The 15,698-nt window shown below is 42.3% G+C and overlaps 1 protein-coding gene across 3 annotated transcripts in view; it reads right to left on the reverse strand.

Moving 5' to 3' along the window:
• The window catches only part of nalcn (sodium leak channel, non-selective), a 277,670-nt gene that overhangs the window by 207,113 nt on the left and 54,859 nt on the right, over positions 1-15,698 (reverse strand). For all 3 annotated transcript variants that reach the window (XM_024388657.2, XM_042306734.1, XM_024388656.2), the window contains 3 exons: positions 13,867-14,018; positions 9,113-9,255; positions 7,494-7,598 (listed from right to left, as the gene is read on the reverse strand). In XM_024388657.2, coding sequence (XP_024244425.1) covers positions 7,494-7,598; positions 9,113-9,255; positions 13,867-14,018 — 400 coding nt within the window. The remainder of the gene's footprint in view (positions 1-7,493; positions 7,599-9,112; positions 9,256-13,866; positions 14,019-15,698) is intronic.

Here is a 15,698-nt window from a genome sequence, read left to right on the forward strand (position 1 = left end):
TGACGTTAGCTAATATAGTGATCAAGATGTAGGCTGTGTGTAGTGGTTAGCAGTTATGTATGAAGGTTTGGCTTGGAAAGGTTTTTTCACCTGGTCACAGACAGCTGTTGTATTGTGCACTGAAGTCCACAAGCGAAGGGAAAAGATGAGAAGAGGAGAGATGCGAGCAATGATAAAAGTGATTAGGCTGTTTGTATGTGGCTGCTATGAAAGTGAACTGTGTGTGCGGGTGATCAGGGGTGTATTCATTCTGTCGATTCTGTTGAAAAGCATTTCTTAAACGGAAGCAAACGGAAAGGAAACAGGAATAGACATACCTGAATTTGTCTAATAGAAACTCTCAATTGCAACTGTTTGGACTAATGATTACACCCTAGATCAGCTACATAAAAGCAAGAGTCTGCTAGGCGGTATTGAATATGTCAATCTGCCACCATTACTCCAATTTGTCTCTCGACCTGTGTAGCTACGTTGTAAACTTTAATTCGTAATCTAGGTTGTAGCAACCTCATGATGGGTATAGGGAAAATGTTTATGTATCATGTAGTAGCCTAATCTATCGATGTTACATTGAGCTGGGGGAATGGAATATGAATGACAATCATCCAATATGCTGTAATAGAAATAAGGCCGTGCTCATAATTTTTTTTTCATAATTCTCCCTCATCTTAAACGTCACCAACCTCCACCGGACACAAACTAACACGTCAAACTAACACGTCTTCACGTCTCAGGCAAGGTTGCTAATCACATAAGCATGTATCACCAGACTACGCTCTTTTGATGAGTAACCTTGCTGAATCTTGAAGACTTAGTGTAGCAGATGAAACTTACTCCTCAGCCTTGCACAATTGAAGAAGGCCCTTTTTAATAGGACGATGGGTTGGAACGCTTCAGAAGGGTGGTTACATGCATTTGTGAGGCATTGGTTCAAGGTTCGCATCTCGGTATTAGTTGAAACAGGGGAAAGAGGTACTTGTCAAGTAAGCAGCATGTTGTCCTTTACATGAACTTCCTGAACTTATCCCTATAGGCTTTAGCTAAGTGGCTAACACAGCCTTGTGATATGCAGGAGATCTGGTTCAAACCAAAACGGTTCAAATGCTAGAGACAAATTCATAGGAACTGCCACATTGGCTTCAGAATCTGCGAGAAGCTTCTGATTAGCACAGAGAGCGTTTGATTCTAACTGTTCTGATCTACCTTTCCTGGCTGGCAAAGTACCAGGATGTTGTCTCTGGTTTTGAATCTGAATGTGATAACTGAATTTGAAAACTGAATGCATCTGAGAAGTTGAATATAAGAAACTTCGATAAACTTGAAATTATAGTTTGTAAACTTGATTCACAGACAATGAATGCAATATCTACCATACTGAAACTGAATTTACTGTATAAATGCTGTATAAATATTGCATTTGAATATTCAATTGAAATAGATTTTTAAAACTCACGGCAATATTCATTCAAATCAGTTTCAAATCATGAAATAGAAGTTACATTCATGAATGCAATGATTCAATTTGTGCATTCCAAATTAAAAAATATAAAATTCCATATCCTTATACAACGGAAAAACTATAGAATTCAAATAAAATTTATGTTGGCACTCAAATCGCTCTATAAACCTTCACTGTCGTAAATTAGATGTGAATGGTTAAGCTCAAACCTCCACAGTAAGTGGGATATTGATATTTGACTATCTGCATAAGAATACAGACATACAATCAACAACCACAACATGACATACATTTTAAGGTTGGATCATGAACTTCGATGTGGTAAATATTTGAGAGAAAACGGTAAATGTATTGAAGCCAAACTTAAAATGCTACACAAACAAGCATTCCTTGAATTTGTATTATTTTGATGGCAGAAGCTAAAGAAATAATGTACTTCTAACCTCCAATGATCTGTCCGTGTTATGATGCAGAGGGACTAAGGCACCATTAAAATGCACTGCTATAATGTGGGTGTCAACCCAACACTAATACACAACAAGAACCCATTAAAGTGGAGAAAGGCTACAGAGGACTTTGTTACAGAATACAATTATACCTTCCTTTAAAGAGCCATGATTCCTTTGTTGCTTTGTAGAGATTTCTACTTTCGGTTAACTTTTAACAATGTTTTGGTAGAGAGATTAGACAACCACCAACACTTTCAGGTTCAACCTTTTCTCGGGAGAATTGGGAAAAGGTAAGAAAACAAATCAGTGCTGTTCAATCTTTGAAAAGGATGAGATACATTTAGAACAGAAAAAATGCACTTGTATTCCCTGACCCGACTCACTGTGTCCTGATTCTTGCTGTGAAAATTCTAAAATAAGTAGTCGTATGGTCGAGAATGGTTATTTCTCTCATACACCTCATCCATCCTATTTTTCTTCCTTCTCCTATCCCTGTTTTCATTACTCCTCCCATCTCTCTTCTACCCTCCTCCCTATCATTTCCTCCTTTCTTGATTCTACACCTGTCCTATGCCTTCTCTCCCCTTTCCTCCTTCTCCCTACCTACACCCCTTAGTCTTGTTTTCCATTTAGGTAGCTTAATACAAACTTTTATTCTCAGCCAACAATGGGTGCAGTTAACTGAAGTATAGGTGATACAACCATGCATCACAAGTATAGCAATTATCTCCCTTTTCATCCATTCCTCCCACTTCACCCTCCTCTGGCTCGATTGGTATCCCCAAGGGAACACCAAATGGAACTCTAGAAGGCCACAGGGCTGTGATGCCAAGCCAACTGTGCAATTTTACATCTTGCTAAGATGTTCGGTGCAGTAATTTTCAAGTAAAAAAATGTGTGCTGTGTTGTCTTATGTCAACAAAGTCAGATCCGCTGCGCTGATGGGCAGGTCTGTCTCACTTTCTGTCTGTGTGTGTGTTTTGGAGTGTGTATCTGTTTTTTGGTGGATGTGAGGGTATATGGACCTGGCAGAGAGAGTGAAGCAGTATGCCAGTGTTCACACCTTCTCCCTCCCCTCACATGCTCACTCTTGGTATTTTATTAGGATCCCCATTAGCTGTTATAGGGGCATAATATAGGGACATTTCAAATGTAATATTATGTATATATACAGTGTTGTAACGATGTGATAATAGTGAAACTACAAAAGCTATAAAAAAAATCAACAAATATGGGATGTATTTACAATGGTGTTAGTTCTTCACTGGTTGCTCTTTCATTGTGTGTGTGTGTGTGTGTGTGTGTGTGTGTGTGTGTGTGTGTGTGTGTGTGTGTGTGTGTGTGTGTGTGTGTGTGTGTGTGTGTGTGTGTGTGTGTGTGTGTGTGTGTGTGTGTGTGAGTACGTGAGGGGAGGGAGACTGTGTGAACACTGACATACTGCTCTACTCTTTGCCAGGCCCGTACAACAATATACACCCACCTACCCACCCAAAAACACACACTCTCTCTCCCGCTCTCAGTATGACTCATGTGTATGTCTGTCATTTGCCCTATCTCCTGTAGGCTGTGTCTGGCTCTGCGCTGACAGCCGGCCAAATGTCTGGAAGTGCTGTGTGTGTGAACACTTGGAGTCTGTTTGAACACTGGCATACCGCTCCACTCTCTCTGCCAGGCTATATACCCATACACACACCCATACTCAAAAAAACACAGTGCACTTGATTCACACAGTTTTGTCACACAACATAATGCCACAGATGTCTCAAGTTTTGAGGGAGTGTGCACTTGGCATGCTGACTGCAGGAATGTCCACCAGAGATGTCGCCAGATAATTTAATGTCCCGTCTCTACCATAAGCAGTCCCCGACGTTGTTTTAGAGAATTTGGCAGAATGTCCAACTGGCCTCACAAACACAGACCATGTGTAACCACGCCAGCCCAGGACCTCCACATCCGGCTTCTTCACCTATAGGATTGTATGAGACCAGCCACTCGGGACAGCTGATGAAACTGAGGAGTATTTATGTTTGTAATAAAGCCCTTTTGTTGGGAAAAACTCATTCTGATTGGCTGGGCCTGGCTCCCCAGAGGCCCCTGCCCAGTCACGTGAAATCCATAGATAAGAGACGAATGAATTTATTTCAATTGACTGATTTCCTTATATGTAACTCTGTAAAATCGTAGAAATTGTTGCATGTTTTGTTTATATTTTTGTTCAGTATAAATATACATATACGTCAGATATACATATACATTGACTGTAAATAAATATTGATAGCCTATAATTAATTTGTTTCAGCCTGCGAATCGTACTCCTCCTAAAGGTAAGTTTCCAAGACAGGCTGGGTGCATACATTTGGAATTAAATTGTAAAAGAGGAACGTGACAGAGGAATGATATTGCCCAATGAAGGTAGGACAAACCGATAAATAGGCTTGCAACAATCCGCTCCAATTCTGTAATTTTGTGTAAAACCAGTTATCAGGGTTGCGAACTGAAATCAGATTGATGTCAAGATTCGAGAGTAAGCTGGTCCACAGTGGTCGGCGAACCAACAACCTTCAGGCCGACAGCCCTGTGCGCTATCATAATCAGAATGCTGACACATAATGGCTCGAGGTGAAAAACAGTTAGCCATATTACAAATCTAAGTCTCTGGTCTGTCCTAGGAGTGAGATCAAACTTTAGGCATGTTCCCTGCTATCTACTTCATGTTTTTATCATTATTTTGGTAGAGAGAGGGTCACTTGATTTTTTCCCCAAGCGTTTTGGGAGGGTCGTGTGAAAAAATATATTGCTTAAAACTAAAACCGCTGGGCCTCCTTCAAGGTAATGAGTAGTCATTCTGACTGCAACGTTCTGACAGTGTAATTCATATATGCTATCGCAGAAATAATCATTTGGTTGTGTTTACGAACATTACAATATGATTTGCATTTTATTTCAAATAACACAATATGATTTTCATTAGTTTATGTTACTGTAGCCTATATGTAAAAAAGCTCAAATTCAAGTGGACAATCCATTTTATTAGCGGAGTGCCTCGGCACAAAAGCTATAATGGTATTATAACGAATATAAGTGTCGATATGACAGCAGTCAAATAGTAAATGATTGTCAGCTTGTGTTTATATTGTGTGCATCTTCACACAATGGCATCAGTTGGATTTCATTTAGCTGTTTTCGTATCTTTCACTTGCGTGACACACTTAGACACTAATTTGCACTACAACGTTGTCTCTGGTTTTCTCTTAATTGTGTTCCCTTTATTGTATTCCCATTGTCTCGTCATTCTTCAGCACCGTTGTGGAGTACAATGGCTGTGCAGGTGCCTTATTTTGCAGAGAGGGAGCGATATCCCATCTCACATTGTTCATAGACTTGTTTTCTTTGCAAGAAACTTGTTCCCAAAGACAGTGAGGTGTATAACTTGTCCATGGTGACATTTCTCCCCTTGCACACCCTCATTGTGTAGCCTACTCCAAGTATGCCAGAGTACACAGATAAGACTTATTTTATTCGGTGGACTGATATAGGGTACATACCACTTTAAGATTATGATTAGAATGGATGAATACAATAGTATGGCCCTCTCTGTTCTTACTTCACAATTGGTGATTACATAATTATGCATCGTTCGGCCCCCCCTCGCTCATCAACTCCCCCATTCTCCCCCATAATACTTTACTTCATTTATTTAATCTGTTATATGTGTGAAATTAGATTTGGTATAGTTTAGGTTTCGAGGCAATTATCTGGATGATTATCAGCTGGGCTCTGCACTTTCAACTGTCGGAAGAAGCAGCAAAGCAGGCCCTACTGTTGGGAGAAGGAGCAAAGCAGGCCCTACTATTGGGAGAAGGAGCAAAGCAGGCCCTACTGTTGGGAGAAGGAGCAAAGCAGGCCCTACTGTTGGGAGAAGGAGCAAAGCAGGCCCTACTATTGGGAGAAGGAGCAAAGCAGGCCCTACTGTTGGGAGAAGGAGCAAAGCAGGCCCTACTGTTGGGAGAAGGAGCAAAGCAGGCCCTACTATTGGGAGAAGGAGCAAAGCAGGCCCTACTATTGGGAGAAGGAGCAAAGCAGGCCCTACTGTTGGGAGAAGGAGCAAAGCAGGCCCTACTGTTGGGAGAAGGAGCAAAGCAGGCCCTACTGTTGGGAGAAGGAGCAAAGCAGGCCCTACTATTGGGAGAAGGAGCAAAGCAGGCCCTACTATTGGGAGAAGGAGCAAAGCAGGCCCTACTGTTGGGAGAAGGAGCAAAGCAGGCCCTACTATTGGGAGAAGGAGCAAAGCAGGCCCTACTATTGGGGAGAAGGAGGCAAAGCAGGCCCTACTATTGGGAGAAGGAGCAAAGCAGGCCCTACTGTTGGGAGAAGGAGCAAAAGGAGCAAAGCAGGCCCTACTGTTGGGAGAAAAAGAGCAAAGCAGGCCCTACTGTTGGGAGAAGGAGCAAAGCAGGCCCTACTATTGGGAGAAGGAGCAAAGCAGGCCCTACTGTTGGGAGAAGGAGCAAAGCAGGCCCTACTATTGGGAGAAGGAGCAAAGCAGGCCCTACTGTTGGGAGAAGGAGCAAAGCAGGCCCTACTGTTGGGAGAAAGAGCAAAGCAGGCCCTACTGTTGGGAGAAGGAGCAAAGCAGGCCCTACTGTTGGGAGAAAGAGCAAAGCAGGCCCTACTGTTGGGAGAAGGAGCAAAGCAGGCCCTACTGTTGGGAGAAAGAGCAAAGCAGGCCCTACTGTTGGGAGAAAAGCAAAGCAGGCAAAGCAGGCCCTACTGTTGGGAGAAAGAGCAAAGCAGGCCCTACTGTTGGGAGAAAGAGCAAAGCAGGCCCTACTGTTGGGAGAAAGAGCAAAGCAGGCCCTACTGTTGGGAGAAGGAGCTGCTATACATATACATAAAATACAGTCCCTTTCCCAAAGCAATGTTAAAAGTTAAAGTAGAAATCTCTACAAAGCAGCAAATGAATTGTTTGTTTTCTAAAGTGCGTGTGTGTATTATGCCATTCCTGCCCTTTCCCATCCTCTAACCATCCATATGATGTCTGACATTCCGCCCCAAACCTGTTCATTTGCATAACTAATCATCATTACATTTGAGAGTCATGAAAATAGTATAGATGAGAGAAAGGCCATTTTCACATTAAATATGCATTTTCAAACACTGGGCATATGCACTGAACCCCAGAGGGTAGGATAGTGCATTTGCTGAATTAAATCTGATTGCGAGCCCTTATTTCAATAAGCCAGGAGAGAAAGGAAATAGAAAATGTCCTCTCTCCTCGCCATGATATTGTTCAGACAGCTGGGATACCAATGAAGAGTGGGCGGATGAACCAGTTACATTGAGACTGGAGGAGCAGATTTAATCAAACCTGACATAGCAATGTTTCTGCCCTGGCTTTGTTTGCTCAGCCCAGTGAGCAAGTCTTACTCTGAACAACCGGAAGCCTCCTACCTGTGATGTTATTTGATAATTTGGCAGTGTTATGGCTTTATAAATACATACTCTAATGTGGCTCTGATTGAAGTGTGTGTGTGTGTGTGTGTGTGTGTGTGTGTGTGTGTGTGTGTGTGTGTGTGTAACAGTACCTGTGTGGTAGCAGTAGAGGTGGTGCTGCTTCGGGACCCCCACATCTGCTGGAACTGAACTCTGATCTCAGCAAACGTTTCAATGATGACCGCAATGAAAACATTCTGAGAGAGAGAAAGAGAGACGGAGACAGAGCGAGAGGGAGGGGGGAGGTGGAAAGAAATGAGGAGATACAGGGAGAGAGATAAATAGAAAGAGAAAAGGTGAAGGAGACAGTGAGAGCGAAAGAGTGATATAGAGACAGCGAACAAACAATGAAGAGGGGAAGAGATGAGAGAGAAGATCATAACGGACAAAAACTAGACCGTTTCTTCAGGTCTCTGAGCTGGTCTCGCTCTTAGTCATTAGTCCAATTAGAAAGTACACTGATATTCTCACTAAAGAGGAGCAATAGGTGACATCTAACTAGGCAGATAGAGTAGCCCTACTTTACCTGTCTCATAGAATTAAACAGAACCTCAATGCATCACTATGACCTGTTTCTCCTTGACAGTTCACTTATCTATTAACTACATCTCCATCTAACTCTTGAGATTGGAAGATTGGAAGTGGATTGGAAGTGAGCAAACAACACAGGTGTGAATGTCTTTGTCTAGACTGGAGGAATCTACTGTGCCACACACCCGACAGAAGAGATCACGTTCAGAAAGATGAAGAGAATAATACATACAGTGAGCTCCAGAAGTATTTGGACAGTGACACATTTGGGTTGTTTTGGCTCTGTAGTTTGGCACTTTGGATCTGAAATGATACAATGACTATGAGGTGAAAGTTACAGAGACATAAATATAATACCCCGCAGAAAACGCTAACCCCCCTGTTATTGGTAAAGGTGAGAGGTTAGAATGTCTTGGGGGTATGATATTTGTGCCTCACTCATCATTATTCATGATGCATTCATGATTATCCATAACCATTGTAGCATGTAGAAGTATTTAGACAAATATTATATTCTTATTTGCAATAAAAGTGAATCCAAAATGAAAAAATACATTATTTACCATTCATTTCTATTGGGCACAAAATAATCTGAAACACAAACAAAACATTGACAAGATTGTAGTCACAAACTTGATGTAGTCATTGTGTGTTCGGAATAGGGGACCTTTAATACACATACGTGAATTTGTCCAAATGGGGGGAATATGTACAGAAGTGCTGTGACTGTTCACCCGATATGGATGGAAATACCCTCAAATGACTTTAACCTCAGAAACATTGCATCATTTTAAATCCAAAGTGCTGGAGTGCAGAGCCAAATCAATCAAAAATGTGTCACTGTTCAAATACTTTGACCTATATATGCAATTTACCAGACACTTGTATACAAAGTGTCTAATAACAGTGAGTGCATCTGTTTTTGTAGGTGGTCCAGCGGGAAATGGAACCCATGACCTTGGCGGTGCTAACCCTATACTCTTACCAACTGTTCCAAACAGGACCACACAGGAGAAGAGTCTCCTCACACAAGATACGAGTGACACTTTTATCTGGCCTGCTACGGTCCATTCTCTTTCACCAGACAAACTGTATCCTTCCATAGGATGACAGGGAGTATAACTGTTACCAGTCAAAAGGGACGGGATCGTAGCAAGTCAGATAAATCTGTCTCTTGTACCTTGACAAGCCAGGCGAGGAAGAAGATGAGCGTGATGAAGTAGAAGTAGGAGCGCCAGCGAGGGAAACTGTCAATGGCTCTGTACATAAGGAATACCCAGCCCTCCTGAGAGGCTGCCTCGTACACGGTGAAGATACTGGTACCTGGAGAGAGGGAGAGAGTGAGATCAAATTGTTGATTCAATTTGTAGTTGTTAAATTGCTTGCCAATTCTGAAGAAAGATTCAGTCTCTTACAACCCTTTGAGTTGTTTTGGCAATAAGAGTAATTCTGTAATGCATAATAAAGTATCTTTCTATTAAAATGTATTTAATTGAGAGGGAGCGAGAAAGAAAGAGTGAGAGAAAAAGAGCAAGAGAGTAGGAGATAGGCTCAGAGACGAGAGAGTGAGAGAGAAAGAGCGAGAGAGAAGGAGATAGGCTCAGAGACGAGAGAGTGAGAGAGAAAGAGCGAGAGAGAAGGAGATAGGCTCAGAGACGAGAGACTGAGAGAGAAAGAGCGAGAGAGAAGGAGATAGGCTCAGAGACGAGAGAGTGAGAGAGAAAGAGCGAGAGAGAAGGAGATAGGCTCAGAGACGAGAGAGTGAGAGAGAAAGAGCAAGAGAGTAGGAGATAGGCTCAGAGACGAGAGAGTGAGAGAGAAAGAGCGAGAGAGAAGGAGATAGGCTCAGAGACGAGAGAGTGAGAGAGAAAGAGCGAGAGAGAAGGAGATAGGCTCAGAGACGAGAGAGTGAGAGAAAAAGAGCAAGAGAGTAGGAGATAGGCTCAGAGACGAGAGAGTGAGAGAGAAAGAGCGAGAGAGAAGGAGATAGGCTCAGAGACGAGAGAGTGAGAGAGAAAGAGCGAGAGAGAAGGAGATAGGCTCAGAGACGAGAGACTGAGAGAGAAAGAAAGTGAGGTGAGGTCCCATGTTGAGCTACATGTATACTACACGCACGTTTAGATCAACTATTTGCGTTATACAAAGGCCTCTGTGTAACCAATTAAAAAGTCTCCTTCAGATCCTCCCTTTCACCCCAAACGCAATACCTTGAGATTCCCTTGTCATTTTGTATGAAAGAGATTCCTTGGAGCTTACAAGGAGCCATAAAACAGTCATCCCTTTTGAGGATGATACCTACACATGACTTCCCAATAAAGAAGCTTGAAGGTTGTTTCTGAACTGTTTAATTACATAGGGACATACAATTTAAACATCGACAGATACATTCCACCATCCAACCTTATCTTACACTCATTTCCAGCGCTTAGTTGTAGTAAATCATGAACATTACCATATGCAATCACTGAATTAGAAATTGGGCATATTCCTTTACATTGGTCTGTTTATGTTGACATGTAAGCATGTACAGTAATAATGACAGTATATTGACAGTGTCACTTTCTGGTCTATAGTTTCCTTCTGATCTAATGGAATGTCCAATGGGCCGTACATTTTAAAAATGTTTCTATGAAACCTCCTTGCATCCCTTGTCTCATGTGGCTTACTGTGGGGTGCTGCCACTGTACCGGGAAACAAGTCACCATGTCACTCACACACACGTTATGTCACTAGAGTTAAGGGTAGCTTCAGCTTCAGTTAAAACTGTAATCTCAAACTGTCTTGATGCAGTCAAGACAAGAACTTGGAGGTAGAAGGCCAGAGGACCTCTGCACACGGACTGATCACACACACACACACACACACACACACACACACACACACACACACACACACACACACACACACACACACACACACACACACACACACTTTCTCTCTCTGTATTTGTTGTCTATCATTTGCACTCGTGTTGCTGTTAAATGTGAAATACATTGTTTGCTAACGCCAAACTCCACACCTAACTACCATGGGAAAATAACCTTATTAAATTCACAAATTCAAAAGTCTGTGTGGTCTCTTTGGTTCCTTGTCAACATCTTCTGGGCTGGTAAAATTGTTTCTCAAACACAGTAATGAAAGCATTGGGAGTAATAACCGGTGTCTAAAAACTTGGTCATGTTCATTGGGCACCAATTAAAGACAACAGACTAAAACAGGGAGGGAATAGTCCAATAAGAAACTTTCATTTACATTTTCAGTGAATCAAAACATCCCCACTGCACAAAGACTTCCATCGCACCCAGACAGATCATAATTATCTCCATGCATCGGTGTCAGACAGATACAGTGCATTCGTAAAATATTCAGACCCCTTCCCTTTCTCCACATTTCGTTACGTTAGAGCATTATTCTAAAATGCATTAAAAGAATAATTAAATGTCCTCAATCTACACACAATATCCCATAATGACAAAGCTAAAACAGGTTTAGAATTTTTTGCACATTTACTAAAAAAACAAACTGAAATAACTTATTTATATTCAGACCCTTTGCTATGAGACTTGAAATTGAGCTCAGGTGCATCGTGTTTCCATTGATCATCTTTGAGATGTTTCTACAACTTGATTGGAGTCCACCTGTGGTAAATTCAATTGATTGGATATGATTTGGAATGGCACAAACATGTCTATTTAAAGGTCCCACAGTTGACAGTGCATTTCAGAGCAAAAAATAAGCCATGATGTTGAAGGAATTGTCCGAAGAGCACCGGGACAGGATTGTGTTGAGGAACACATCTGGGGAAGGGTACCAAAGCATTTCTGCATCATTAAATGTCCAAGAATACAGTGGCCTCCATCATTCTTAAATGGAAGAAGTTTGGAACCACCAAGACTCTTCCTAGAGCTGGCCGACCGGCCAAACTGAACAATCGGGGAGAAGTTCCTTGGTCAGGGAGATGACCAAGAACTCGATGGTCACTCTGATAGAGCTCCAGAGTTCCTCTATGGAGATGGGAGAACCTTCCAGGACAGACATTTCTGCCGCACTCCACCAATCATTTCTTTATGGTAGAGTGGCCAGACGGAATCCAACCCTCAGTAAAAGGCACATGACGGACCACTTGGATTTTGCCAAAAGGCACCTAAAGACTCTCAGACCATGAGAAACAAGATTCTCTGGTCTGATAAAACCAAAATTGAACTCTATGGCCTGAATGCCAAGCGTCACGTCTGGAGGAAACCTGGCACCATCCCTACTGCGAAGCATGGTGGTGGCAGCATCATGATGTGGGGATGTTTTTCAGTGGCAGGGACTCTGAGACTAGTCAGGATCGAGGGAAAGTTGAACGGAACATCCTTGATGAAAACCTGCTCCAGAGAGCTCAGGACCTCAGACTGGGGCGAAGGCTCACTTTCCAACAGGACAACAACCCTAAGCACACAACCAAGCCAAGGCAGGGCAGGGGTGGCCTCGGGACAAGTCTCAGCCAGAGCCTGGACTTGAACACAATCGAACATCTCTGGAGAGGCCTGAAAATAGCTGGGCCGCTATTCTCTTGGCACACCTATATTTGGGGAGTGCCCCATCCAACCTGACAGAGCTTGAGAGGATCTACAGAGAAGAATGGGAGAAACTCCCCAAATACAGGTGTACCAAGCTTGTAGCATCATACCCAAGAAGACTCGAGGCTGTAATCACTGCTAAAGGTGCTTTAATAAAGTACTTAAAGGGTCTGAACACTTATGTAAATGTGATATTTCAGTTGTTATAGTTTTAATACATTTGCACAAATTTCTAAAAACTTGTTTATGATTTGTCATTATGAGATATTGTGTGTGGATTGATGAGGGGTAAAACACAATATAATCAATTTTAGAATAAGGCTGTAACTTAACAAAATGTGGAAAAAGTAAAGGGGTCTAAATACTTTCCGAATGCACTGTATGTAGTCTATGTAAGTGCCATAATAACAAGGCTATGCAACATGATTGAATAACATGGTATCATTTATAAACGATAAACAAGGTCAGTAATACATAAACAGAAGAGAGGGAAAGAGCGGGGAATCGCTTCAACTACCCAAAGAGCAATGTGTTTGTGGTCACTACAATGCGTGAAGTAAACACACTGGTAGACAGGGATTCACTTCTTCCTCCAGAAAATACTACCAATCAAGAGAGGGATTGAGAGAGGGAGAAATAGAGAGAAGTAAAGTCTTAACAGAATCCAGGCCTGCATGCCCAGTCTGTCAAGGTCTGTTAATAAGCTCTCTCTCTCCCTCTACCCTCTCTGTATCCATCTCTCCATCCCTATCTCTCTTTCTATCCTTATCTAGCTATTTAGAGATTAGAGCCACTGCTCAGAGTATCCGACACTGGATTTGGGCTCCGCTCAGGTGATAAGAATGAATCACGCCGCTAAGATGGCCAGAACCCCAGACCAAGGCTCATGTAGAAGCATTTTTTTTATTTTGTAGCTTTTTCTGCTTCTGAGAAAAGAACCCAGGAAAGACCAGCCACAATCCACTCCAGTACTGTCCATGGAAATGCTAAGAAATAGAATCCCTATTCTATTTCTATGGAACCGACCCACCTTTTTGGGAAGCACCATGATAACCCTCAACATTCTTGGTCTGATTCATTTGTGCAGGAATGTAAACCAACAAAGGTGTTCCAGCAGAGGTGTAATCTGTATATCCGGTTGATGAAGCCACTGTAGCACAGCTCTAACACACAGATACCAGCCTTGGCATTTTATCATCTAAATTGGTAGTTGTACCAATAAAACTCAAAGTTATTCAGACAGCAGTTACTAAGCTGAACGTACAAAGCTAGAAATGCTGTGTGCGTGTGTGCATGTGCGTGTGGGGGTACACCCGTGTGCATGTGTATGTGGGGGTACACCCGTGTGCATGTGTGTGTGTGTATGTACCGAGCTCGTTGAAGCCGCTGTAGCCCAGCTCCTGTCTGCTGAGCCCCAGTTCTTCCAAGTCCACACACTTAAAGCCCAAAGGACACAGGTATCCCTCCCCGTCTGGCGAACAGTGGGTGTCGGGGATGGCCAGGCTGTTCCATGTCACAGTACTGACAAACACAGAAACACAAACACAATAAATATTTATTTCATTTTAGAGCTTACTTATGTTTGCCAAGTGCATTGATCATTGAAACTGATCTTGAGAAAGACATTGGAACTGAAACATCAACATTTAACAATCTCAACTATATACTGAACAAAAATTATAAATGCAACAATTTCAAAGATTCGACTGAGTTACAGTTCATAAAAATGTAATCAGTCATTTGAAATAAATTCATTAGGCCCTATTCTATGGATTTCACATGACTGGACAAGGGCGCAGCCATGGGTAGGCCTGGGAGGGCATAGGCCCACCCACTTGGGAGCCAGACACACCCACTGGGGGACCCAGGCCCAGCCTATCAGAATTAGTTTTTCCCCATAAAAGAGCTTTATATAAATAACTGTAAACATAAATACTCAGCACCCCCCACCCCCCTCCTCAGATGATCCCGCAGGTGAAGAAGCCGGATGTGGAGGTCCTGGGCTGGCGTGGTTATGAGGCCGGTTGGATGTACTGCCAAATTCTCTAAAATGCCATTGGAGGCAGCTTATGGTAGATAAATGAACACACAATTCTCTGGCAACAGCTCTGTTGAACATTCCTGCAGTCAGCATGCCAATTGCCCTGCTCCCTCAAAACTTGAGACATCTGTGCCATTGTGTCGTGTGACAAAACTGCACATTTTAGAGTGGCCTTTTACTATCCCCAGCACAAGGTGCACCTGTGTAATGATCATGCGGTTTAATCAGCTTCTTGATATGTCACACCTGTCAGGTAGATGGATTATCTTCGCCAAGGAAAAATGCTCACTAACCGGGATGTAAAAAAAAAGTATGGACAATTTCTGGGATTTCTTTTTTCAGCTCATGAAACATGGGCCCAACATTATATTATGTTCAGCATAAAGCCCCCTTGTTGTTTTTCCTATAATTAATGAAAAACAGAAAAAATAATTGACATATACAAAAATGACTGATAAGACATAAAAATACTTTCAGTACAGACTTTTCTGAAATGTGCACAGACAGAAACAGGAGAGAATACAATGAGATAAAAAGGCAGATTGGTGAGAGCTTTTCACCCGCTTTGCTATGAAGCTCCCAAATAGAATCTGGTGCAACCAATTACCTTCAGAAATCACATAAACATAATAAGTCCACCTGTGTACAATCTAAGTGTCACATGATCTGTTACATGAACTCAGTATATATATGCACCTGTTCTGAAAGGCCTCAGAGTCTGCAACACCACTAAGCAATGGGCACCACCAAGCAAGCAGCACCATGAAGACCAAGGAGCTCTCCAAACAAGTCAGGGACAAAGTTCGGGGTTGGGTTATAAAAAAATATCTGAAACTTTGAACATCAAACAGAGCACCATTAAATCCATTATTAAAAATGGAAAGAATATGGCACCACAACAAACCTGCCAAGTGAGGGCCACCCACCAAAACTCACAGACCAGGCAACAAATCAGAGAGGCAACAAAGAGACCAAAGATAACCCTGAAGGAGCTGCAAAGCTCCACAGCGGAGATTGGAGTATCTGTCCAGAGGACCACTTTAAGCCGTACACTCCACAGACCTGGGCTTTACAGAAGAGTGGCCAGAAAAAAAGCCATTGCTTAAAAAAAAACAATAAGCAAACACGTGTGGTGTTCGCAAAATGGCATGTGGGAGACT

The sequence above is a fragment of the Oncorhynchus tshawytscha genome, linkage group LG26 (genome assembly GCF_018296145.1).
Source record: "Oncorhynchus tshawytscha isolate Ot180627B linkage group LG26, Otsh_v2.0, whole genome shotgun sequence".
NCBI classification, from domain to species: Eukaryota; Metazoa; Chordata; class Actinopteri; order Salmoniformes; family Salmonidae; genus Oncorhynchus; species Oncorhynchus tshawytscha.